The 27,111-nt window shown below is 40.1% G+C and overlaps 1 protein-coding gene across 4 annotated transcripts in view; it reads right to left on the bottom strand.

The window, feature by feature from the left end:
* Positions 1-3,730: 3,730 nt before the first annotated feature.
* The window catches only part of WNK3 (WNK lysine deficient protein kinase 3), a 169,147-nt gene continuing 145,766 nt past the window's right edge, over positions 3,731-27,111 (bottom strand). For all 4 annotated transcript variants that reach the window (XM_037994937.2, XM_073013653.1, XM_073013654.1 and 1 more), the window contains 2 exons: positions 12,790-12,992; positions 3,731-9,493 (listed from right to left, as the gene is read on the bottom strand). In XM_037994937.2, coding sequence (XP_037850865.1) covers positions 9,167-9,493; positions 12,790-12,992 — 530 coding nt within the window. In that variant the 3' untranslated portion in view covers positions 3,731-9,166. The remainder of the gene's footprint in view (positions 9,494-12,789; positions 12,993-27,111) is intronic.

Below are 27,111 nucleotides of genomic sequence, written 5' to 3'. Positions count from 1 at the left end.
TCATAGAATAGTATTTCAGAATGTGTGCTTTGGAGCCAAGAACTGGTTTCCCATACCAGTTCAACTTGTTATTAGCTGTATAGTTTTAACAAGTTGCTTAGCCTCTTGTACCCTTCCTGTATCTGTGAAGTGGGGGCTCATTAATTTATTCAACAGATTTATTTAATACCTACTACATGCCAGGAATAAAGCTGGGCACTGGAAGAAAACAGTTTTAAAGACAGTCAAGGAGCACAGAAAGGTGATAAGTAATGATCACTTAGAAGCTTGTGAAAATTAAATGACATTGTAGAGCACTAGCATAATAACTGGCACAATAAGCACCTAATAAATGTTAACTCTTATGAAGGGTGGGGAGAAGCATAAAGAGGTTATATGGAGAGTTCACATCAAACTCAATCTTATGTTACCATTCCACCGAAGTAGGAACTAGCTGTTCAGTTTCTGAAAGAGGTCCACTTAGGTTTCCCTATTGCCCAAATCCTTGGGGCCTCTTTGAGAGGCTATGAGGTCATAGAGTTATAGAAAATAATTCATCAGAAGGTCTAATGAGGTTGCCATATTGCTTGTGTTACTTGAATCAGCAACTGGCTGATAGTAGGGAAGTCATTTAATTGATTAGTAAACAATGACAGTGGTTCTCAACCCAAGTCACCTATCAGTGTCACCTGGGAAGCTTTTTAAGATGATGGTGATTCTAGAGATGGGGCCCAGACACTAAATTTAAAAATTTTATTTTTAATTGTAAAATACACATAAAATTTACCATCATAACCATTTTTAAGTATATGGCTCAGTAATATTAAGTATATTCATATTGTTGTGCAACTAAAACATTTTTAAAAATAGTTCCCAAGGTGATTCTAATATGCAGTCAGGGTTGAGAACCACTGAGCTTGAATGGAGAATGTTTATAAATACTGGTTAAATTCCTAAGCCTACTTCCTCATTTGTAACATGCATGTGAGCTAGTCCTTTCCAATTCCAAAATTTTATGATAGTCTTTTCTCCACCTAGCCCAAGGTCTTGCTCCTATCTAGACCATCATTTATGCTATACTTCACTCCTGTCTTGAGCTCCTGTTATAATATCCATCTTCTCCCTACTCCCCAACTACTTCACCTCTTTCTAAACTCTAGTCACAGATGTAATTCTGTTATGTCATTCTGTGTGTGTGTGACGGAGTCTCACTCTGTTGCCAGGCTGGAGTGCAGTGGTGCGATCTTGGTTCACTGCAACCTCCACCTCCCGGGTTCAAGCGATTCTCCTGCCTCAGCCTCCTGAGTAGCTGGGACTGCAGGCGTGTGCCACCATGTCTGGCTAATTTTTGTATTTTTAGCAGAGACAGGGTTTCACCATGTTGGCCAGGATGGTCTCGATCTCTTGACCTTGTGATCTGCCCACCTCAGCCTCCGAAAAGTGCTGGGATTACAGGTGTGAGCCACTGCGCCTGGCCTGTTATCTCACTCTTTTACCAAGTGGTGCTCATTAATGATGGCATATTTTAAAAGGGTGTATGCTGGTCTTATTCCCTGACTTAAACACTCTCACCTCTACACCTCACTTTATTATATCATCTTGCCCCTTTTGGGCCAACACCCAATTTTTTCCACCAACAGACCTTATGTTGACCCATGGAATGAGTTCAGTTTTTTTGTCACCTCTGTTTTGTCCTCATTTAAAATAATGATCTGTAAGGTCCCTTGTGTAAGTTTTTGAGCAAACCTACTATGTATCAGGCACAGTGATAAGCCCTTTATGTGCTTTTTCATTCAACCTCAAAACAACCTCACTGAGGGAATTATCCCTTTTACAGGTAAGGAAATTGAAGCTAAAAAGTTAAGCAATTTTCCCAAGTCCATAAGATAGAATACAACTACAGGTCTGCTTGACTCCAGAAGGTATCTGTATTAACTATAATCAGAATCAGGGCCCATTTCCAAACCAGTTTAATTTCCCAAGTGCAAGTTTACTGTGAAAGCCACCAGTGATATCTAACAATAAGTGCAATTAGTAAATTAGAGACGGTGTTGGTTGCCTTAACACGTCTCATTTAATACTCATAACCACTTCATTTTACAAGTGAGGAAATATAAGTTTGAGAGGTCTGTGAATAAAAAAAAAAAACCACATGCTTATTCCACATGTACCTTGTTGCCTCCCTTTAGGGATCACCTAAGATAGAATGACTCACAGTCATTGGGTCAGCAAATCAAGATAACATATATTTAAAAACACTTTTAAAATACTCATCTAATCTTGAATATTTCTGATGGGCCTATTACTCTTCATCCAGGGTTGTTTGCATAAGCATATGTATGCCCTAAGTTACCAGATGAGCAAGTGATCTGACCCAGTCTGAGTTTCTCAAGTCAGAGTGACGAATGATAAGTGTGGGAGGGAGATTTCCAAATATGTGTTGTTCTAAAGGTGGGCCATACACATTATCAACATGAAAGGAAATACTCCTTAATAAGTTTGTGCATAGGGAACACTTTGAATCCTTGCTTGGGCCATAAAAACCTCCTTCTGAAACTATGAAATAAGCACTGGATACAACTTCATGAAAGACATTGTAAAAAGTGTTCATACGGGCTGGGGGCAGTGGCTCATGCCTGTAATCCCAGCACTTTGGAAGGCCGAGATGGGAGGATTGCTTGAGCCTAGGAGATCAAGACCAGCCTGGGCAACATGCTGAAAACCCATCTCTACGAAAAATACAAAAGTTAGCCGGGTGTGGTGGCGCGTGCCTGTGCTCCCGGCTACCTGGGGAACTGAGGTGGGAGGATCATTTGAACCCAGGATGTTGAGGCTGCAGTGAGCCATAATTGTGCCACTGCACTCTAGCCTGGGTGACAGAATGAGACTTTGTCTCAAAAAAAAAAAGACCAGTGGGCCGGGCAAGGTGGCTCGCGCCTGTAATCCCAGCACTTTGGAAGGCCAAGGTGGGTAGATCACGAGGTCAGGAGTTCAAGACCAGCCTGGCCAATATGGTGACATCCCATCTCTACTAAAAATACAAAAATTAGTCGGGCATGGTGGTGGCGCACGCCTGTAGTCCTAGCTACTTGGGAGGCTGAGGCAGAAGAATCGCTGGAATCCGGGAGGTAGAGGATGCAGTAAGCTGAGACTGTGCCATTGCACTCCAGCCTGGGCGACAGAGAGACTCCGTCTAAGAAAAAAAAAAAAAAGTGTGTACATACAAATCCTATTAGATAAGGGCCTACTCTAAATGTATCTGAATTATTATGCATGTAGTACACCTGAGAATCAGTGTGGCCTAGGGTTTTTCCCATGAGCTGTGCAGACAGACAGACCTAGGTTTGGATCCAGGCTTCACCACTGACTAAGTATGTGGCCCTAGCAAATTCTTTAATCTCTCTGATCCTCAAATTTGCATTGTAAGTGGAAATAGTAACAGACCTATCTTATAGGATTTTGTGTGAATTAAAAATATCGCAGGTAAAAGCCTAGCTAACACAGTATGTGTTCAGTAAATAAGAGCGACTGTTACAATTATGGCTCAAGTACAAGTGTGAAAATGAAGTCCAACTCAATTTGTTGGAACTGTAAATCAAGAGGTAACACGCAGCTTGGTTAGTTTTTTTAGGCCAGCATAGTTTACAGGACTAAATGTTCTAAATCTGCTAAATTACATTTGGTAAATGAAGAACCAGTTTTAGCCAGATGATTGCAGTGACTATGGCAGCATTTTAATAAGATAACATACTCATTTTAACACAGCCTTTATTTTCTGTTTCAAAACAGAATTTCCAGGAAACAAAACAAAATACTTACAATGGTTGGGTACAAATGAAATAAAAATCACAGTTTCAAAGAACCAAAATCAGACAGTTGCTGAAAGGCAGATCACTTGGTTTACCAAAAAAAAAGGTTAATGTCAAAAAGGATTAAAATTAAGTTTAACAACATTCTATATAATGCTACATTCCCCAATTAAGAAAGGAGAGTTCACATATACAACTAAATGTTAAGTGTGGAGAAGAGGGTGAAATTCTGCATACTTCATAGTAAATTATGCTGAAAGTTTATTAATTGCATAAACTTCCTGAGTGGCTCCCATGCTGCACTAGGTCTACATGCTTAATATATGAAACAAATTATAGCTTTAGGTGATTGAGCATGACAGACCTTGAACAACTGCACTTTCCAGTTAGTCACTATATCTGCTGAGGGTATGTTCTGGACCACAAACCTCAATCTCAAATCTTGAGTTATAGTGGAAAAGAAATTCAACTTAAAAAAAAAACTAGAGGATGACAAGCACGCATTTAGGAGTTTAGTTTACAATGGCACATTTTTTTCTTAGAACCCAGTTTCTCTCTTCCCTTCTTGCTTGACTTTTAGCCTTGTTTGAATTTTTTTAATTAAAAGAAAACCTTCCAGAATAGGAGCTGTTGGTTTGTACACTTGTCTAGCTATCTTAGTTGAAAATAACTTTAGTGTAACCTAGTTACTATCCCAGGCTCCTTCATATATTGGCTGTCAGGGTTCCTGACCAATGTTTGTGTTCATCTTTCACATACAAAGACTATTTCCAGGGTGACCTGAAGGCATTTGGCTCCATAAAAATTTCATACTAATTTCAATTCAAAGGATTTTATCAAGTTTCAGTGTTACTATCTTACAATCTGCATTTTAAAAAATTTCAATCTTAGAAATTATACCTATCAAATCAAAGGCCTTTTCTACACACCACCCCCCTTTTCTGATTCCTCTTCTAAACAAAGGGAGGGGTGGAACAAGTCCTTGATAAACTACAGATTCCAAAAACAATCTGTTCTAGAAAATGGCCTGCATACTACCTCAAATAGTTCAAGTTTTTCTGACCCAAACAAGATAAAATAACTGAATCCCAAAATGATGGCAAATATACCTCAGGAATGTACTTATGCATAATGACTGAAATACAGTATTTACCAATATTAAATATGCTGTAGTGTTACACAGTAAACATGTGAAACAAGGAACATCTGGTTACAAACATTTGCTGAGTTTTCAAGGAAAAAAAAAAGGAATGCATCATTTTCACTCAGAAAAGACAGCAAAGAAGAAAGTCAATGCTTCCATAAACTTTAGAGATTGGATAAAGTTATATAAAACCCTTACTATCAACTACATTTCAACTAAATGCATTTGGCCATTTTAAGGTAACCAAATATCACTGCAAATACCTAGCACTGTGCTAATATATGTTGAATGATAGGCCATTGCTGAAGGATTTGTCAAATATTTCACTGTGGTAGTTAAAGCAATTTCAACCCATTGCCCTTTAGGCACACAGACGAGAAATGCATCTCTAATAAAAAATGCAAAGTTATAGGCACTGGATTGTCTAATTCAGGTACTTTCTTACCATTTGTTTATTTTATAACTAACTCCTACACCTAAGTCCTATATTGCCACCAATTTCAATTATTATTCTGCTCTCCACCCCCAAATCCCCAAAGCATATTTCACAGAAGCACATGGCTCTCCACTTAAACACAGATTGGTGGCAGAGTGATGGTCCCTCTCATCTCAAACTGTTGGCTAGCACTGGGAAAAAGAGGCAGACCAGATTTATAATCTGAAAGAATACTGAGAATCAAGGCAAAAAAGCAAGTTTCACAGGCAGTGTTTACTTGTGCACCCAAAACAGCACTGAAAACGAGGTAGTTAAACAAAATTAATTGGACTAGAATTAAATCTGGGGTTCTAAAATGATACATCCCATCAAACTGTACATAACACTCCACGCTCAATCCAAAAATCACAGCAGAAAAGTGCCTTTTAAACTTTCACAGATAATTTTGCAGTCAAACCATTAGAATTCATGCTTGATATAAAACTGGCAAGGAAGGGATGAAAAACAGAATGAATATTTGTTATATTACAGCAAATTACCTTAAATAGTGATTCAAGACTGCTAAAAATATACATAGGGTTATTTTCATTAGATTTACACCAATACTGCTTTCATATTCTTATGATGTTACACCCAACTTCACAGACATAGCAGCAGGTACTTCATGATGAAATGCTCACATTGCCACATATGGAGATACAGTACTATTCATCAGACTTGCACTTTGAGAAGTAAACATGGTGGCTGGACATACAGACTATCCTCTGAATAAACTTTACAAGCAGGATGGTTAAGTACAACCATTTTCTCCTCTACAAGAAGGAAAATGAAAAGGAAAGGTTTGTATGTTTTTTGGAAAGGAAGGCCCTTTTTATATAGTAGGCTTTTTGTTAAGAAGGGAATTTCTGAGCTTTATCTCAAGTTAATTATTTCTGGGGCAGAAAAGTATCTCAGACAAGGATGAAAATAGCACTATTACATGATTTAGCAAAATTATGACATAATGCAAAACCCCTGGATAGAAAACTAGCCAGTATTTACAGTCAAAGTGACTATAATCTGAACCAAACATGTAAGTCACGGGAAAAAATAATTTTAATAAAACCCCACAGTGATGAGAATAACATTGTTTTCTCCACTTCTGCACCAGCTCACTTTTTTCTGTATTTTTAAATGTACACATGTTATACATAATGTATACATAACATATATGATAACCCAGTTACTGCAGTCAGCATGGAGACAGCAGTACACTATTCACCATCTTCAAACTTTGGAAGACTACTTTTCTTTCCAGCAAAAACCTGAAAAGATTGTAAATATTACAAGGCACTGCAAGAGTCTGCAGGCAAACAAGAATGATGAATTATATGTGGAATACAGGTGGTGGCCAAAGGCAGAACATATGATGTAGAGCAGTCATTAATTCATGTAATTGTACATGTCAGCCATGGAGCTTTTTTCATCCTGGGGTACACTGTTTAAAATGATTGTGACTAGAGAAGAAGGGGTCCTAAAATCTGCAGTATTTTCACTTTATAGGTTGTATGTCTCAGTGTAATTACACAAAGCCAACTTTTTATAATGAAACACAAGCAGTTTTAAAGAATTAGGGATTTTAGGAGCATTGTTTTTATACATATGGAAAACAGTGCAATGCAAGCATTTGCATTACACAAATGTCCTAAAATCACTTCAAATTGCAAACCAATACTGTACAAGAAATTTGAAGAATCTGTACTTAACATTTGGAAAGACTCATACAAAACAGAGCATGTTCTATGAAAAGAAACAGTGGATCTTATCAACAGCAATTCTCAAAATGCTGCCCTAGATGCCTCAAATTATAGTGACAGAATCTTCTTGATAATGGATGTGATCCTCAGGTAAGCAACATAAGACACTTTTTTTTTTTTTTTGGAAAAGAGGTACTGAATGTCACAAAGTAGACTGTGCAAAAAAAAAAAAAAAAGGTACACCCATTAAGTTTTCCTCATTACCTGGCAAGCCCATGGGGTACAATTTTTAGAAGAATACGGAGGAAAATCTGTTAACAGTAATGTTGGGTAACAATTTGGAATGTTTACTAGTAGACAGAACTCCTAATTAGGTAAATGTGTATTTAGAAACGACCTCGAAGTCTTCAGAGTGGAAGGTAAGTAATTTGAACATGAATACTTAGTTGGTAAATACCATTTTAAGAATTCTATTTGGGTTTCACAGACTGAGCATTAGGTAACCCTGTGACTAGCCTTTAACATTATTATAGTTAACCTTCTTAAAAACCAAAGGTGTACATTTTGACATTGCCTCCCCTCCTCCTAAAACTGGATAAAACCCAGTAAAGTGCAACTTGACAGTGATCTCTCTCAGATTCTAAAGAGGCTGCCAAACTCATTTAAGATCTAAAATCATCTAAGATACTATAGATACTAAAAAGAAATTCTAACAACTAAAAATGGTAATTAAAAAAAGAGCTAAGGACAACTTAAATAGTATCCTTCTAGGGTCTACTATCTCACTGCAGGACAGTGTATATCCCACATCTCTGAGAACCCTGTAAAGCCAGTGTTTCATATGTAAGTCTCAAAACCTACTGTGTCAAGTAAATTTCACTTCAGAAGAATGGACTGAGGTGTAGCTTTAATCTCCCTTGTTAGGAATACAAGGATTCCCCCCAAATGAGATTCATATCAGCTGCAATATATGCTTTGCAAAAGAATGCAAGCCAAACCAATACCTCTCAGATGTTCAAAACCAATGTAGTATGCATGTGAGAAACAAGGAGACAGCTGCTTTGAATTATTACTGAAATCCTAAAACAACAGCAGTATCTGCAGAATCAAGGAACTGTTACAGTTCTGTTTTTTTCCTTTCCCTCTGTCTCATCCAAAACAAGGCTTCATCCTACTGCTGTGATGACGGAAAATCACATTTAAAAAGGGCTCATGTTCTGTATTGGTTGACAAAATTGTAATTTTTGGGGGGGCCGAGGGCGGATCACAAGGTTAGGAGTTCGAGACCAGTCTGGCCAACATAGTGAAACCTCATCTCTACTGAAAATACAAAAATTAGCCAGGCATGGTGGCTGGCGCCTGTAGTCTCAGCTACTCAGGAGGCTGAGGCAGGAGAATTGCTTGAACCCAGGAGGCAGAGGTTGCAGCAGTGAGCCGAGATCACACCACTGCACTCCAGCCTGGGCGACAGAGAGAGTCCATCTCAAAAAAAAAAAAAAAGTTACTCTAATTTTATACACCAAAATGTTTCCTGCAGCAAGTTACCCTGCCTTCTGTGAAAGGTAAACCTAAGACAAACATGTGAAGATCCCATAAGACTCTGGCTGATGGAGGGTCTCAGTTCATCCACATTTGGGGGAGAATCAATCTAAATAATTTTTAAACATTTTTAAAGAAAAGTATCCAGCTGCAGATAGCAGCAGTAAAAAAAAAGGTGGGGCTGGGGAGCTTCTCAACAATTCATGGAAAGTGTCCTGGAAATGGTAATGCTCAAGCTGAGCTTATTAAAGCATTCTGAACAGTATTTTTAAAAAATCAAGTATCAAAGAGGATAGAATTTGAAGTGAAAAAACATTTCTGTGTGCAGTGTTCTATGTGCAAACTGCATATTTCTACAGAATGATGAGCTGTATCAAATACCACACTGGAACAAAAAATATATAGTCTAAAGTAAACTCAAATGAGGGAAAATATGACAGAACCCAAGAAGAAGAAACTTTAATATCTTAGGTGTCCTGAAAATAATTCTGAAAAAACCTCCTTTATCATAATCTACTCTGATTCATTTAGGACCAGGAGGGATTGTGGCAGGATTCTGCACTGATGAAGTTGGAAATGCCTGCATATTCCCTGGCTGGAATGGTCCCCCAGATTGGGTGGGAATTACTACAGACTGTTGTGTTGTTCCTGAAATTCCTACCCACTGTACTGGATACCCCGCCCCACCCACAGCATTATACTGACAAACATGAGGCATTCCATATGATGATAATGGCCCAGGAAATGAAGGGAGTGAGAGTCCTTGTGGCAAGGAAGTTGGGACAGCTCCACGGATTTGGGACAGAGAAGAAATCCATGTTGATGTGTAGCCCATAGTAGATGGAGTATTCTAACAAAAACAAAAATAAAAACAAAAGATCAGTTTATTTGGTATATGCTTTTATCAGTCTATATTCCTTCCTATTCTTTTTTTTTTCTATTGCTGCTGCACAAATTAATATTCCTTCCTAGTCTTTTTGGCATACTATTCCTATTATTACTATCAGGGACTACCATTTTTGGAGTACCTTTCCGTGTGCTAACCATAATTATGTACCTTAATTAATGCCATCTTCCCTGCCTTACATTTTTATAGTTATTTCCATGCATATGTACATAGAAAGATATTTGACATGATGTTTATCTGAAGTTAATGAAAATTATTTCTGGGTGGTGGGATTTGAAGGTGATATTTTAAAATTTGTACTTTTCTGCACTGATTAAATTATATAATGAACATTATTAGTTTATAGATAACCTGATTTTTTAAAGAAGACAAATTGGAGAGGTTATACATTTTCTCTTGGATATTTCAAAGGCATCTCAGAAACAAATGCGTGGAAATCAAATGTGTGATCTTTCCCTACCAAAGCACACTGCTCACATTCCCCATCTCGGTGATTGGTACACTAGCATAGTATCTAGTTATGTGAGCCAGAAACCTAGCCTTCATACCTCCCCTTCACCATACATCCATTCCATCACCAAATCTTGTCCATTTACTCTCTTAAGCATTTTTTGGAATCTGTTCACTTCTTTTCAACTCAACTTTTCCCATTTTCCAGACCAGTTAAGAGTTAGTCTTACCATCCAACATCTACCCTTACCTCCAATAAATAATCCTTTTCTCGTGCTTGAGTCAGAGTCATTTTTTCAAAAAACAAGTCTGATCATGTCAACCCTAGGGGTTAAATGGCTATTCATCTTTCTTAAAATACAGACGGCTGGGCGCGGTGGCTCACGCCTGTAATCCCAGCACTTTGGGAGGCCAAGGCGGGTGGATCACCTGAGGTCAGGAGTTCGAGACCAGCCTGGCCAACATGATGAAACCCTGTCTCTACTAAAAACTCAAAAATTAGCCGGGTATGGTGGCGAGCGCCTGTAATCCCAGCTACTCAGGAGGCTGAGGCAGGAGAATTGTTGAACCTGGGAGGCGTAGGTTGCAGTGAGTGGAGATTGCGCCATTGCACTCCAGCCTGGGCAACAAGAGTGAAACTCCATCTCAAAAAAATAAAAACAAACAAACTAACAAAAAATACAAAGTTCCTTATCATTACACTTTTAAGACTCCATCTACCTTAGATCCATTGTGCACTAACTCCTCTTTGCTAACTAACTTCACTTCAGCCAAACTGGCCTACTTTCAATCCCTTCATGCTCCTTTCCTCATACAGGGCTTTTGCATATGTGATCCTTTCCACATGGAATCATTATTCCCTCCTCTTTTTACCTAGTTAACACCTATTCATCCTTCAGATCTCTGCTTAATCATCACTTGCTCAGTGAAGCTTTCCTTGACTTTCCTTTAAGAGGTCAAATTTCCCTTATTGTAGCCTATATCTTTCTTTTGTAGTTCTTATTACAGTTGCAATTTTATATTTGTATATGCAATTCTGTTATGTCTAACTGTCTTAGCAGAGCATAAATTCCATGAGGGTAGGGATCACACTTGTTTTTACTCACCAAACCCATGTCTAGCGGAGGGCTTGGTACGTAACTGTTAAGCAAACAAGTATTTCTAAGTAAGGATACAGAGCAGTAAAATGTCAGAGCATTAGTGAGATGGGCTTGCCACACAAAAGATATAACCAACTGAACCTACAAATACAAAAACAGTTACTATATATAGGGTACCTACTATGTAGCACCTATAAAGGTACAGCTTCATAGGTGTTATCTCATTTAATCCTCATACCAATCCTGTAAGGCAGGTATTCTGTTTGAAAGACATGAAAACTGAGGCAGAGATAGATCAAATGACTTTTCTAAAGTCACACAACTAGTAAGTGACTGAGCTGACATTAGAACCCAAGTCTGTTAAATGACCTTCACTACTTTTATTCACACACCATTTTCTACTCACCCTTCCTCCAAACATCCTCCATTATACTCCAGTAAACAGCCCTCCAACTAGTCAACAAAAGCCTCCATTCACAGTACTCAGAGGTTCTCTCACTGGCAGTACAAATGCATTTATGTCTTGAAATTTGCCTCTAAAGGCTTCCAGTTTTCACAATGGTGATGCTATCTGTGTATAAATTGGTGCCACAAGTAAGATAAATATACAGAGCTCCCAAGGAGATATACTGCTCACTAATTTGGGAAATCAAGGATTTTGAAAATTTTTATTCAATATTAACAATAAATGCATTATTCCTTAAACTATATGATGATATATGTATAAAAATACATGTACACAAATATAACACACAGAGATAAATCTCTTTCAATTAAAGGGGTTAAAATTCTAAGCCCTGATTCCATTTTAATAGGTTTACTCATTTTGAAAAAAAAAGTCACTTACTTTAAAAATACAAAAACACAGAAATGTACGAGGTAAAATAAGGCCTAAATTCCACCATCCAGCATATTTTTCATGGCTTTTCATATTTATGCATATCTAATGTATATAATTTTGCATAAATTATATTATACTATGTACGCTGTTCTCTAAGCCTGACTTCTTCCTACTCCAGAATGCACTGTGGGCATCTTTCTTCATTTCATTGCATGTACACCTGACTAAGGGCACATGCAATAACTAGGCATCTTTTCTTTAAAACACCTCTTATAATATTCTAGCTTAAAGAACTTTAAAATTCTTTTTCATAATGAACAAATAACTTATCAGATCTAAGAATATTGATGTGAAACATAGGAAAACTTTTCCTTAAAACCCAAACTCTTCTTGGAACACTGTACTGAATTAACCTTCATTCCAGATGCTTTCTTCTTTGATACTTGCTGGATTTTTTTTTTTAAACAGAACAGTCTAAAACAAGGGTCAGCGAACCACAGCCTACCACGTCTTTTTGTAAATAAGGTTTTAATGGAACAAAGTCATGCCCATTTGGTTATATATTCTCTATGGCTGCTTTTGCACTACAACAGAGTTGAGTAGTTGTAATAGTATAGCTTGAAAAGCCTAAAATATTAACTAACTGGCTCCTTCCCCCCAAAAGTTTACTGACTCATGGTCTAAAATATAATTTGCTCAAAGACATAATGAATCTAAAAAACGATAAAAGTCTCTATGTTATCAAGTCATACCACCCTCTCATAGTGACTGTAACTATAGGCCTAAGTGCATCAATTTTTATGGTTTTAGTTCTTGTAAATAAAGTAAATCGGGTATAAACAACTTACTTCATATACTTTGTTCCAGTTTTCTGTCTCTAGTTTGTGTTGACTTTGTTTAAGTTGGTTTAAACTTGGCTTAATAAGAGAATTTCCTACTGCTTCCTTTGTCCAGTCATCCACCAGCTTGTGTAAGTCATCTGTGAACATCCCTTTTTTACTGGCTGGAGACTGTTGGCATGATGCTGCATTACTCTCCACACACAGTGGATCTATAAGGAAAAACAAAAAAAACAAAAAACAGGGAAACCATGAAAAGGAATTAAAACTGATAATCAGATAGCTCTTTGGCCAACAATGCAGTTAATAGAACCACACATGGGGTGCAATTAGGGTGAACACACACTCTAGTTTACCTGAGACATCCTGGTTTAAAGCTGTTGTCCTGGAGTAATTGCTAACAGTATACCCTTTCACTCTCAAAAGTTTCTTCTTGGCTGGGCGCAGTGGCTCACGCCTGTAATCTCAACACTTTGGGAGGCTGAGGCGGGTGGATCACGAGGTCAGGAGTTCAAGACCAGCCTGGCCAACATGGTGAAACCTCGTCTCTACTAAAAATACAAAAATTAGCCAGGCGTGGTGGTGGGCGCCTGTAATCCCAGCTACTCGGGAGGCTGAGGCAGAATAGCTTGAACCTGGGAGGCGGAGGTTGCAGTGAGCTGAGATCATGCCATTGCACTCCAGCCTGGGACAGAGTGAGACTCAGTCTCAAAAAAAAAAAACAAAAAAACAAAAAAACACACAAAAACAAAAAGAAAGTTTCCTCTTGTTTGGACAGCAAATTATATGGTTACCTTAGGTATAAATCAAGTGTAATAAATAGTACTCATAAAAATTAGTATAAACTCTAATCTTTTCATCAGCTCCCTCAGATAGATACTTAGAAGAGTTAAAAAAGAATCACAGAATGTTAAAAACAAAAAAAAAGGTCTAGTGCAAGCCACTTTTATAATGGGAAAACAAGACCCAGAATAAGTAAATTGACATGCCCAAGTTCTTGCAACTAATTACCAGCAGAGACAGGCCTGGAACTCTAAAGCGTAGACAAAGACACTCTATCTTTTCAATATACCATACTGACTTTCAAGAAGCTTCAGAAAACTAGAATCTTATTTTATTTTTTACCGATATTTCTAGAAGTCTAGGATTTAAAAAGATGAATGTGTATCCAGAATAGCAGAAATGAAGGCACAGATGGTTTGATGAACCTCATGAGTTGTGGAGCATAAGATGTTCAAATAAATGAAAGAAATCAATTATAAAGAATTCCATAAGTATACTTTCCTAATCTGAACATCACACTAAGTCTTTACATCATAATTGAGTACTATTACTCATGCTTACGATATCATTCTCATAGAAAATATTCATAGAGTTCCAATTCCTCTGACTGAATTATAAGCCAAAAACTTAACAGAGTGGGTCTAAAATTAATTTTAGGAAATACAGTTGTGAATTTAAGCATAATAACAGTTCCAGGGATTTAACAAGCATGTGAAGATGTCTTACACATTTGTTATGGTACTTCTTTTAATCACAAAAAAATACAAAAAAAAAATTGCAAGAGGTAATGCAAGAAGCTTCCACATTAATACTTTTTGAAACTTATAACAGGCCTGTGATATACACAAGTATCACTCTGTTTTATAGACGGAGAAACTGGGACCCAGAAGATTAACAACTGGAGTTACATGCTGGGGCTAGAATCCAGATATCCTGACTGTCAGGTCACTGGGCTTTACGTTGTACTCCATCATAAATGCCAACTGCCGAAGTGGGCAGATCACCTGAGGTCAGGGGTTCGAGACCAGGCTGGCCAACATGATGAAACCCCATCTCTACTAAAAATACAAAAATTAGCTGGGTGTGGGGGTGCGCCTGTAATCCCAGCTACTCAGGAGGCTGAGGCAGGAGAATTGCTTGAACCCAGGAGGCGGAGGTTGCAGTGTGCCGAGATCACACCATTGTATTCCAGCCTGGGCAATAGAGCAAGACTCTGTCTCAAAAAATAATAATACAATAAAATAAATGCCAACTGATATAATAAAGTAGGAAATGGAAGAAGATATTTCTTAAAAAGGGAAACATGACAATCTCAATGATTGCATATGCATAGTCTGTGATTTTCTATGAACTCTGTGCTACTGAAAATTTAGATTCAAAGGTGATTAAATATTTTTGTTTGTTTTAGACAGAGTCTCGCTTTGTCACCCAAGCTGGAGTGCAGTGGCACGATCCTGGCTCACTACAACCTCTGCCTCCTGGGTTCAAGCGATTCTCACACCTCAGCCTCCCGAGTAGCTGGAATCAAGGTATGTGCTACCACGCCCGGCTAATTTTTGTATTTTTGGTAGAGATGGGTTTCACCATGTTGGCCAGGCTGGTCTCAATCCTCTGACCTCAAGTGATCTCCCTGCCTCTGCCTCCCAAAGTGCTGGGATTACAGGTGTGAGTCACTGCTCCCAGCCTTAAATATTAAAGGGAAACACAATAATGTTGTATAAGAAGAGTTTAATGAATTAATCAGAACATTCACATATACAAGAGTTTTATAACAACATTTACTAATGTGGGGCAACCATGATATATCAAAATGACATACCAACTTGTTGGAATCCCAATTTTTCTAGGACATAAAATCCTGAGACACAAAAGTCAGTCTATAATAAAAGCATCATTTCTTCTTGTTATTCTTTTGCACACTCAACTAATTCTCTGCTTATTCCAGCAAGGGAGCAAAGAGCACAACAAAGTTGGGGAAGACTTTGGAGCTGAAGCTTTTATAGACTGTGTTCTCAACCTAGAAGAATGTCAGCAGGTGGGATTAAAAAGAGAAGATAGCCAGAAACAGGAACATATCAATGCCCACAGTTTTGCCTATCCATCTTCTCTTAGAAATATTTTTGTGCCCAATCCCTTCAGCTTCTAAAACATTTGTTGCAGAGAGATTAGGTCTAAATGTCATTAATTTAAGAAAATTTCTGGGGCTGGCACAGTGGCTCACGCCTGTAATCCAATCATTTTGGGAGGCCAAGGTGGGTGGATCATCTGAGGTCAGGAGTTTGAGAGCAGCTGGGCCAACATGGTGAAACCCTGTCTCTACCAAAAATACAAAATTAGGCGGCCACGGTAGTGGGTGCCTGTAATCCCAGCTACTCAGGAGGCTGAGGCAGGAGAATTGCTTGAACCTGGGTGGCGGAGGTTGCAGTGAGCTGAGATCATGCTATTGCACTCCAGCCTGGGGGACAGAGTGAGATTCCATCTCAAAAAAAAAAAAAAAACATTTCTGGGTGGGAGGGAGAAAAAGAACATTTCTCCAGTAAGGGAAATACAATGTTAGGACTCTTCTTGTGTATAACTCTGGTCTAACAAGTTATCTTAAATACTCAATTGGCAGTAAGTTAAGGCTGCTGCACTAGTGGCACAATAGCCAACAAGTGGAGGAAAAAATAATTAACAAACCGAAACAAGTATTTAAATGAAACAGGGGCTAGGGCAACAACCACTGCACTCCAGCCTGGGCAACAAAGCGAGACCGTGTCTCTTAAGCAGGCAATAGAAAGAACAACTACACACACACACAAAGTTATCAAGAACAATGTGCCATATGAAAAGGAAAAAAATGCTATTTGAATGTTATTCAGTATCTAACTATGGTTTACATAAGGCGGGATCATTTATTTATTGATTTCATCTAAAAGTTATTCATATCATGATATAAAAGACCACTTAATTCAAAGCTCACAAGCCAGAAAGTACCCAATCAATGCATATTAAAATAAGTACTATGCAAACGTGGTTTATGATAGGTAGTAATAACATATTAACTTCAAACGTGCTCTTTAATATTCATTTCTTATTGATGAAAAGAATAAAACCAGAGTTCAGTCCTTGATGTTCTTTTTTGTTCTTTCCCCCAAGGTGATGCCTATATTCAGACAGTTTCAGTGATCACTCGTCACTGCATTATTTCTATCTCTTATCCTATCCCTTGATTTCTCTCTTCAATCACAATCTCACAACCAACTCCCAAATGTATTTTTTCTACTTGGATGTTAATAAATTATTCAATTCAAGCCAGGCACAGTGACTCACACCTGTAATCCTAGCACTTTAGGAGGCTGACACAGGAGGATTGCTTGAGGCCAGGAGTTCAAGACCAGCCTGGGCAACATAGGAGGATCTCATCTCAAAAAAAACTTGCTGGGCATGGTGGCACACACCAGTAGTCCCAGCTACTTGGGAGGTTAAGGTGGGAAGCTTGATTGAGCCCAAGAGTGCAGGGTTACAGTGACCTATGATCACGCTACTACATTCCAACCTGGGTGACAGTGAGACCCTGTCTCAAAAAAAAATTAAATTAAAAAATAAATAAATAATTCAAGTCAATACACCTGGGGTCAAACCTATCACAATCCTGACATGACAATTGGCTTAAATGTCATACTTCTGTTAAAGATACTGAATTTTTTTCCAAACCACTCAAACTCATATCCTTTGGATCTCCCCACCAATACACACATATCCAGTCCATCACTACGTCATGAAATACCTCCTATACAATGTCTTTTGTCCACTTTCATTTCTACCATTCTATAAGCTCTTAATTATCTCATGCATAGACTACTATGATTGCAATGATCTAAATGGATTCACTCCTTGGCTCTAGCCAATATATTCTTCAAACTACCACCAGATTAATATGAGTGAAGGCTGGGCACGGTGACTCATGCCTGTAATCCCAGCACTTTGGGAGGCCGAGGTGGGTGGATCACATGAGGTCAGGAGTTCGATACCAGCCTGACCAACATGATTAAACCCTGTATCTACTAAAAATACAAAAATTAGCTGGGCATGGTGGCGTGCACCTGTAATCCCAGCTACTCGGGAGGCTGAGGCAGGAGAATCGCTTGAACCTATGAGGTGGAGGTTGCAGTGAGCCAAGATCGCACCACTGCACTCCAGCCTGGGCAACAGAGTAAGACCATGTCTCAAAACAGTAAATAAGTAAAAAATAATATGAGTGAAATGCTGTTTTCAGCTAAAATGCTGCTTAAAAAAAAAAAAAAGCTTCCACAGTTCTTTACTGCTAACACCACCAGGATTCCCACTTGTTTAGGTGGCAAAGACCTGGGAAATCATAGTTGTCCTTGCAGAACAAGTACATTATTTTATTTATTATCCTTAAACTAACATGTATCACTTATTAAGCTTAAATATATAATTGTTTTAGATCAGATTATCTTACATTAAACACTAACATAAACATGCTGTAGCAGCTGCCAAATTTTTTTTTTTTTTGAGACAGAGTCTCGCTCTGTCACCCAGGCTGGAGTGCAGTGGTGCGATCTCTGCTCACTGCAAGCTCCGCCTCCTGGGTTCTCGCCATTCTCCTGCCTCAGCCTCCCGAGTAGCTGGGACTACAGGCGCTTGCCACCACGCCTGGCTAATTTTTTCTATTTTTGGTAGAGATGGGGTTTCACTGTGTTAGCCAGGATGGTCTCGATCTCCTGACCTCGTGATCCACCCTCCTCGGCCTCCCAAAGTGCTGGAATTATAGGTGTGAGCCACCGCGCCCGGCCCAAATTTTTTTAAGTATAGAAGGAAAACTTTCTACTGTAAATCCTCCATTTCACCCAACTAATTGAAAGTTATATGTCTTTCTTGCAATTCTTGCATTTTTACCATTTGCATGCCTTAATATCATGAAATTGTATCTACTGACAATACTCTTTCCACTTCCCTTAATTTCAATTCTGCCCATTTATCCTTCTTTTTTTGGCGAGATGGAGTTTTGCTCTTGTTGCCCAGCCTGGAGTGCAATGGCACAATCTCGGCTCACTGCAACCTCTGCCTCCCAGGTTCAGGCAATTCTCCTGCCGCAGCCTCCCGAGTAGCTGGGATTGCAAGTGTGCACCACAACACCCAGCTATTTTTTGCATTTTTATGAGAGATGGGGTATCACTATGTTGGTCGGGCTAGTCTCGAACTCCTGACCTCAGGTGATCCACCCGCCCCAGCTTCCCAAAGTGCTGGGATTACAGGCCTGAGCCACTGCACCTGGCCAGCCCATTTATCCTTCGAGACCAACTCAAATCCCATCTTCTTCTGCATGAAGTATTCTCAGACCACTATCATCATTCATTCGCCTCAACCCACTACAGGTACAATTTATGGTTTTGGGAAGCAATGCAGTATAATAGTTAAGAGCCAAGGCTTTGAAGTCAGACAGATTTGGATTCTCTCACCTATTAACTGAGACCCAAAAGAAGTTACTTAACCTCACTAACCTCAGTCTCTTCACCTAAAAAAGACAAACATTAATATTTATCTACCTTACAGAGATGTTCTGAGGATTAAGATAATATATGTAATATATACTTTTTTTTTTTTTTTTTTGAGATGGAGTCTGGCTCTGTCACCCAGGCTGGAGTGCAGTGGTGTGATCTCGGCTCACTGCAAGCTCCGCCTCCCGGGTTCACGCCATTCTCCTGCCTCAGCCTCACAAGTAGCTGGGACTACAGACGCCCGCCACCACGCCCGGCTAATTTTTTTATTTTTAGTAGAGACGGAGTTTCACTGTGTTAGCCAGGATGGTCTCAATCTCCTGACCTCGTGATCCACCCGCCTTGGCCTCCCAAAGTGCTAGTATTACAGGTATGCGACACCACGTCTGGCCCAATATATACGTTTTTAGACAGGGTCTGGCTCTGTCACACTCCTGGACTCAAGCAATCCTCCCACCTCAGCCTCTTGAGTAGCTGTGATTACAGGCGTGTGCCACCATGCCCAACTAATTTTTGTATTTTTTGTAGAGATGGGATTTCGACATATTGCCCAGGCTGGTCTCAAACTCCTGAGCTCAAGTGAGGCAATAAAGTAACAAAACTACTGGAAGGTACGTGTGGAGCACCCTGTCTTTGTGAACTTGGCCTCCATGAGTTATAAAAAGAAAGAGAAAATGAAGATAATTTAGTTCCTACTTAAGAAGACATGACCATTTTTATACTAAATCTGGTTAGAGGGCCTGGCACAGTGGCTCACACCTGTAATCCCAATGACGCTGGAGGCAGAGGCAGGAGGACTGCTTGAGGTCAGGAGTTTGAAATCAGCCTGGGCAACATAGCAAGACCCCATCTCTAAAAAAAATATTTAAAAAAAGATTAGCCAGGCACAGTGGTATACGCCTATAGCCCTAGCTACTTGGAAGGCTGAGGCAGGAGGACTGCTTGGGCCCAAGAGTTTGAGGTTACAGTGAGCTATGACTGAGCCACTGTACTCTAGCCTGGGTGACAAAGCAAGACCCTGTCTTTAAAAAATAAACACATAAATAACAAAGTCTGGTTTGGAAACCATCTAAATATTTTAATAAACAAGTTAATTTAACAGAAGTACAATAATCACATACTCTCCTTCCTGCCTACTAAAAAAGATAATTTCTGGCTTCCAGCATGACAGAGTGAGGATGTTAAGAAACCTCCCTCAAAAGCAATCCTAAAATTGGACAAAATTCAAAAACAACCATTTTAGTACTCCAGAATTTGTCCTAAGGAATACAACAAAATCAGAAGCATTTATTCGTGAAAACTACTGAACGTTTCAGGTAAGAACTGTGCAATCCGTGATGTTTTTGCATAAGGCTGTTCCCATCACCCCCACCCAGTTCTGTTGCCCAGCAATTCTACCAAAGTGGGGCATTCTGAGAAAACAATAAGTTTGGCTGCTGTTGCTGCTACCATAGGGGATTCACTTGATTTGGAATTTTAGAAGCAGGTACTCCATTAGCCTGAGCTTAACAGGGAGATCTGAGAAGTGAGATAGCCATAGGGACTTGATAAATTCTCCACATGTCAGGCTGAGCGTGGTGTCTCACACCTATAATCCCAGCACTTTGGGAGGCCAAGGCAGGTGGATCACCTGAGGTCAGGAGTTTGAGACCAGCCTGGCCAACATGGTGAAACCCTGTCTCTACTAAAAATAGCAAAATTAGCCAGGTGTGGTGATGCACACCTGTAATCCCAGCTACTCGGGAGGCTGAGGTGGGAGGATCGCTTGAACCTGGGAGGCAGAGGTTGCAGTGAGTTGAGATCACGCCACTGCAATACAGCCCAGGGAACAGAACTAGACTCTGTCTCAAAAAAAGAAAAAAAAAAAAACCAAAAAAACTCCACACATCTCAGGCTGACTGGATGGTTCTCTAACCATAATGATTTTAAAGTACAAAAATAAGAGATAATGAGTGGTGGCACACACCTGTAATCCCAGCACTTTGGGAGGCTGAGGCAGGAGGATCACAAGGTCAAGAGATCAAGACAAGCCTGGCCAATATGGTGAAACATCGTCTCTACTAAAAATACAAAAATTAGCCAGGCGAGGTGGCAGGTGCCTGTAGTCCCAGCTACTCGGGAGGCTGATGCAAGAGAATTGCTTGATCCTGGGAGGCGGAGGTAGCAGTGAGCCAAGACTGCTCCACTGCACTCCAGCCTGGGCAACAGGGCGAGACTCCCCATCTCAAAAACAACAACGACAACAAAAAAACAAAAAAAGAGAGATAATGAGAAAAATCTTCAAACTCTTCAAAATTAAACAACACACTACCAATAATCCATGGATCAAAGAGGAAGTCTCAAGGGAAATTAGAAAACATTTAGAACTTAAAAAAAAAGAAAATACACAGCCGGGCGCGGTGGCTTACGCCTGTAATCCCAGCACTTTGGGAGGCCGAGGCCAGTGGATCATGAGGTCAGGAGATGGAGACCATCCTGGCTAACACAGTGAAACCCCATCTCTACTAAAAATACAAAAAATTAGCTGGGTGTGGTGGCAAGTGCCTGTAGTCCCACCTACTCGGGAGGCTGAGGCAGGAGAATGGCGTGAAACCGGGAGGCGGAGCTTACAGTGAGTGGAGATTGCGCCACTACACTCCAGCCTGTGGGACAGAGCGAAACTGTCTCAGCAACAGCAACAACAGCAACAACAGAAAATATAATATATCAAAACCTAGGGAATACTGGAGTACAAAAAATAAACTTCAATGTATGCAAAGGTAAAAAAAAAAAAATCATTTAGGAGGTCATGAGATCCCAGGATAGAATGTATTTGTCAAAATGCACAGAAAAGGCACAAAGAATGAACCTTAATATATGCAAATTTAAAAAGTAATTTAGGAGGTTAAGGAATCCCAGAAGGGAATGTAGAATATGACAAAAGCATCTAACTATATTGAAAATGTATGAAGCAACCTCATATAAGGGGGTAGAAGAACAGATGCTGAACTATATAACTTTGGAAATGAGTGGCACATGTAATACTGAAGGCAAAAGAAACTGTACATAAGCATTGTATTCTGCTTGATGAAAGTGTTTCCCACTAGGGTTTGGGTTAAAATTCTGAAACTACAATACTTGTTTACTGGAATTAAACAAGTAAATGGTTGGAGGATGGTGGGAGCCAGGTTTCTCACTTCTGGAGTGGGAGGTTACAGATAAGCAAATAGATAAGTCGATAAGGGCAGAATGATCCATGTGGCAATGGATTAGAGTTGGAGACATCAATATGAATGCAAATTTACCTTAATATAGATACGGATGATTACCTATAGAAATATTCATAGGTAGGGGTGTGTGTGTGTATATATATATTAGTATACATATGTATAGTTCCTTATCAGCTAAGAGGGCCTAGAAGCAATGATACCTCAAGCACTCAAATCTTGGTTTCTTTTTTGTTAAAAAGGGTCTCACTCCGTCACCCAGGATGGAGTGCAGTGTTGCAATCACTGTTCACTGCAGCCTCGACCTCCCAGGATTAAGCAATCCTCCTACCTCAGCCTCCTGTGTAGCTGGGACTACAGGCATGCGCTACCATGACTGGCTAATTTTTAAAAAAATTTTCTGTAGATATGAGGTGTCACTGTGTTGCCAGGGGCGGTCTTGAAATCCTGGCCTCAAGTAATCCTGCTGCCTCGGCCTCCCAAATGATTTTAAAGGGCAAAAATAAGAGATAATGAGCAGTGGCTCACACCTGTAATCCCAGCACTTTGGGAGGCTGAGGTGGGCGGATCACAAGACCAGCCTGGTCAACATGGTGAAACCGAGTCTCTACTAAAAATACAAAAAATTAGCTGGGCGTAGTGGCGGGCGCCTGTAATCTCTGCTACTCGGGAGGCTGAGGCAGGAGAATCGCTTGAAACCGGGAGGCGGAGGTTGCAGTGAGCCGAGATGGCGCCACTGCACTCCAGCCAGGGCGACAGAGTGAGACTCTGTCTCAAAAAAAAAGAAAAAAAAAAGAAACTAGGGGAAAAAAATGATCAAAATAAACACAAGGCATGTAGAAGGCAGAAAATAATAAAGAGCAGAAATCCATACAATTTAAAATCGGAAAACAATAGAGAAAAAAATAAATAAAAGCAAATACTGGATCTTTTGTAAAGATAAAACGGATAAACTATTAAGAATCACAAAGAAAAAAAGAAGACAAATTAAATATCAGGAATGAAAGGTAATATCATTCCCCAGATATTAAATATAATGTTCATATTATCTGTAAACACAAAAATTCAACAGCATAGACAAAATGGAACAAGTCCCCCCCAAAACCACAAACTACTAAAACTCACCCAACATGAAATACGTAATCTAAATAATCCTATAACTACTATTGAAGAGTGTGATTTTTTTTTTGAAAAAAAAAAAAAATTTTTTTTTTTTGGGATGGGGTCTCACTCTGTTACCCAGGCTGAAGGGCAGTGGTGCGATCTCAGCTCACTGCCACCTCTACCTCCTGGGTTCAAGCGCTTCTCCTGTCTCAGCCTCTCTGGTAGCTGGGATTACAGGCGCGTGCCACTGTTACCACACCTGGCTAATTTTTGTATTTTTAGTAGACATGGGGTTTTGCCATGTTGGCCAGGCTGGTCTCAAACTCCTGACCTCAGATGATCCTCCCGCCTTGGCCTCCCAAAGTGCTGGGATTACAGGCATGAGCCACCACGCCTGGCCAAAAGTTTGAAAAGTTTGTAGTTAAAAACCTCCCAAAAAAGAAATATCTGAGCCCAGATGGTTTCATTGGAAAAATTTCCCAGATATTTAAAGAAGAAATAATACCAACTCAAGACAAACTCTTCAGAAAATAGAAAAGGAAGGAGAAGATGGACTTCTAAAAATGCAGAATAAGGGCCTGGGTAAACTTTCTTGCCTTCAAAAACAATAAAAATATAGGCAAAACAGCTAGAACCAACTACCCCTGACAATTATCCAAAGTCATAGAACAAAACTAAAAACCTCTATGAAAGATAAACTGTGGAAACTACTGGCATCTGTGACATTTTGACTTGGGGCAATTCTCATTCCCCCTTGCTCCCCAGCTCAGGGTTGTGGTAGCCAACAAACAGCAGCACTGCACACCATGGAGCAATCAGACCTCTTTTTGAGCTCCCTTAAAAACACCATTTCCAGTGCACAGTCAATATTTTGCAGCACCCTGGAAAGATTTCTATTTCCCAAGTGTGGTGGATATTTGATTTCACTCAAAGCTCTGCTCACCTGGCAGTGGAAGAGCATAGTGGAATAGAGAGTAGGGGGCTACCTGCAAGGCATTACTGAGACTATGGGAAAGTGCAGGTAACAACTCAGCTGCCTAAGGCTGCGATTTCAGTTGGGGCAAATAAGAACCTAGACTAGAATTAAAAGGGAATTCTGGGAGAACTAGATGACCATAAGAAACTTTGAAAACCTCTAACATATTCTTGGGAATATAAAAGTCTGACATGCCCACAAAAGACCTAAGAAAGGAGAAGGTGCCAATCACTCACTTCTGGTTGACCTTGAGTTCCTAGGCAAGCAGGAAGTAAATCAAAGGTTGTCTTGTCTTGTAAACTGTCTGAAGTTTGATCTCTAACAGAGATCCGTTTGGAAAAGATATCCAGGCAAGGCACTTAGTGAACTCTTCTGACCAATCATGGCTCATCACTAAACGGTACTGGCTCAGATGTGAACCTTGGGAAACCAGGCTTAAAAATTAAAAAATAAATAAATAAAAACAATTCCAACAGGGAGGCCAGGTGTACTGGCTCATGCCTGTAATCCCAGAACTTTAGGAGGCTGAGGTAAGAGTATCTCTTGAGGCCAGGAGTTTGAGACCAGCCTGGACAACAGGGCAAGACCCCATCTTTACAAAAATTTAAAAAATTAGCCATGTGGGCCCGGGCACGGTGGCTCACACCTGTAATCCCAGCACCTTGGGAGGCCGAGCCGGGTGGATCACGAGGTCAGGAGATCGAGACCATCCTGGCTAACACGGTGAAACCCCATCTCTACTAAAAATACAAAAAATTAGCCGGGCGTGGTGGCGGGCGCCTGTAGTCCCAGCTACTGGGGAGGCTGAGGCAGGAGAATGTTGTGAACCCAGGAGGCGGAGCTTGCATTGAGCCAAGATTGCGCCACTGCACTCCAGCCTGGGTGACAGAGCGAGAGTCCATCTCAAAAAATAAATAAATAAAATAAAATAAAATAAAATAAAATAAAATAAAATAAAATTAGCCATGTGGGCCAGGCACGGTGGCTCACGCCTGTAATCCCAGCACTTTGGGGCAGGTGGATCATGAGGTCAGGAGATCAAGACTATCCTGGCCAACATGGTAAAACCCTGGCTCCACTAATATACAAAGAAAATTAGACGGGCGTGGTGGCGCGTGCCTGTGGTCTCAACTACTCATAAGGCTGAGGCGGGGATTCACTTGACCCGGGAGGCGGAGGTTGCAACTACTCATAAGGCTGAGGCGGGGATTCACTTGACCCGGGAGGCGGAGGTTGCAGTGAGCCGAGATCGCACCACTGCACTCCAGCCTGGTGACAGAGCAAGGCTCGGTCTCTTTTTTTTTTTTTTTTTTTTTTTGAGACAGAGTCTCGCTCTGTCGCCCAGGCTGGAGTGCAGCGGCTGGATCTCAGCTCACTGCAAGCTCCGCCTCCTGGGTTTTACGCCATTCTCCTGCCTCAGCCTCCCGAGTAGCTGGGACTACAGGCGCCCGCTACCTCGCCAGGCTAGTTTTTTGTATTTTTTAGTAGAGACGGGGTTTCACCATGTTAGCCAGGATGGTCTCGATCTCCTGACCTCGTGATCCGCCTATCTCGGCCTCCCAAAGTGCTGAGATTACAGGCTTGAGCCACCGCGCCAGGCCGGCTTGGTCTCTTAAAACAAACAAACAAACAAACAAACAAAATTGCCATGTGTTGTGGCATGCACCTATAGTCCCAGGTACTAAGGAAGCTGAGGTGGGAGGATTGCTTGAGCCCAGGAGTTTGAGGCTGCAGTGAACTAGATCGTGCCACTACACTCCAGCCTGGGCAACAGAGCAAGACTATGTCTCTTTGAAAAAGAAAATCTAGCAGGGAATTCAATGGCCATACACTGCAGGGAATTTAAAATTTGTCCAGGAAAATCACTAAATAGCAACAAGAAAAACAACAACTACCCTTGAGGGGTAGAAGAATCTGATACTAGAGTTCTTTAATATATGATTTAAAATGTCCAGTTTGCACCACAAAATTAAGAGACACGCAAAGAAACAGGAAAGTATGACACATATGCAGGAAAAAGGGGGACCCAACAAAAACATCCTGGAGGGGGCCTATATTTTGGATTTAGTAGGCAAAGCTTTTATATCAGCTATTATAAATACAGCTGACCCTTGAACAAAACAGGTTTGAACTGTGCAGGTCCACTTATATGTGGATTGTTTTCAACCAAATATGGATAGAAAATACAGTATTCTGGGAAGTGAAATCTGCATATATGGAGGGCTGACATTTTGTATATATGTGCATTCCTCAGGGCCACCTGTGGAACTTGACTGTGTGGATTTTAGCATACGCAGGAGTCCTGGGACCGATCTCCACATATACCAAGGGACAAACCATATATTCAAATTTAAGGAAACTATGCCTAAAAAAATTAAAGTGTGACAACAATATCTCACACCAAATAGAGATGGAAGTTGTTTTTAAAAAGCAAATTCTAGAGCTTAAAAGTACAGTATCTGAAGTGAAAAATTAAATAGAGGGTTCCATTAAGAGATTTTAGTGGGAAAAAGAAATAATCAACCAACAAGAAAACAGGTTAATAAAGAAATCCACTTTGAAGAACAGAAAGAAAAAAGAATTAAACAAAAAAAAAGGTCAGACGCGGTGGCTCACGCCTGTAATCCCAGCACTTTGGGAGGCCGAGGCAGGCGGATCACAAGGTCAGGAGATCGAGACCACGGTGAAACCCCGTCTCTACTAAAAATACAAAAAATTAGCCAAAAATACAAAAAAATACAAAAAATTAGCCGGTTGC

Source organism: Chlorocebus sabaeus, chromosome X (genome assembly GCF_047675955.1).
Source record: "Chlorocebus sabaeus isolate Y175 chromosome X, mChlSab1.0.hap1, whole genome shotgun sequence".
NCBI classification, from domain to species: domain Eukaryota; kingdom Metazoa; phylum Chordata; class Mammalia; order Primates; family Cercopithecidae; genus Chlorocebus; species Chlorocebus sabaeus.
This window is presented reverse-complemented; position numbering and strand designations above follow the sequence as displayed.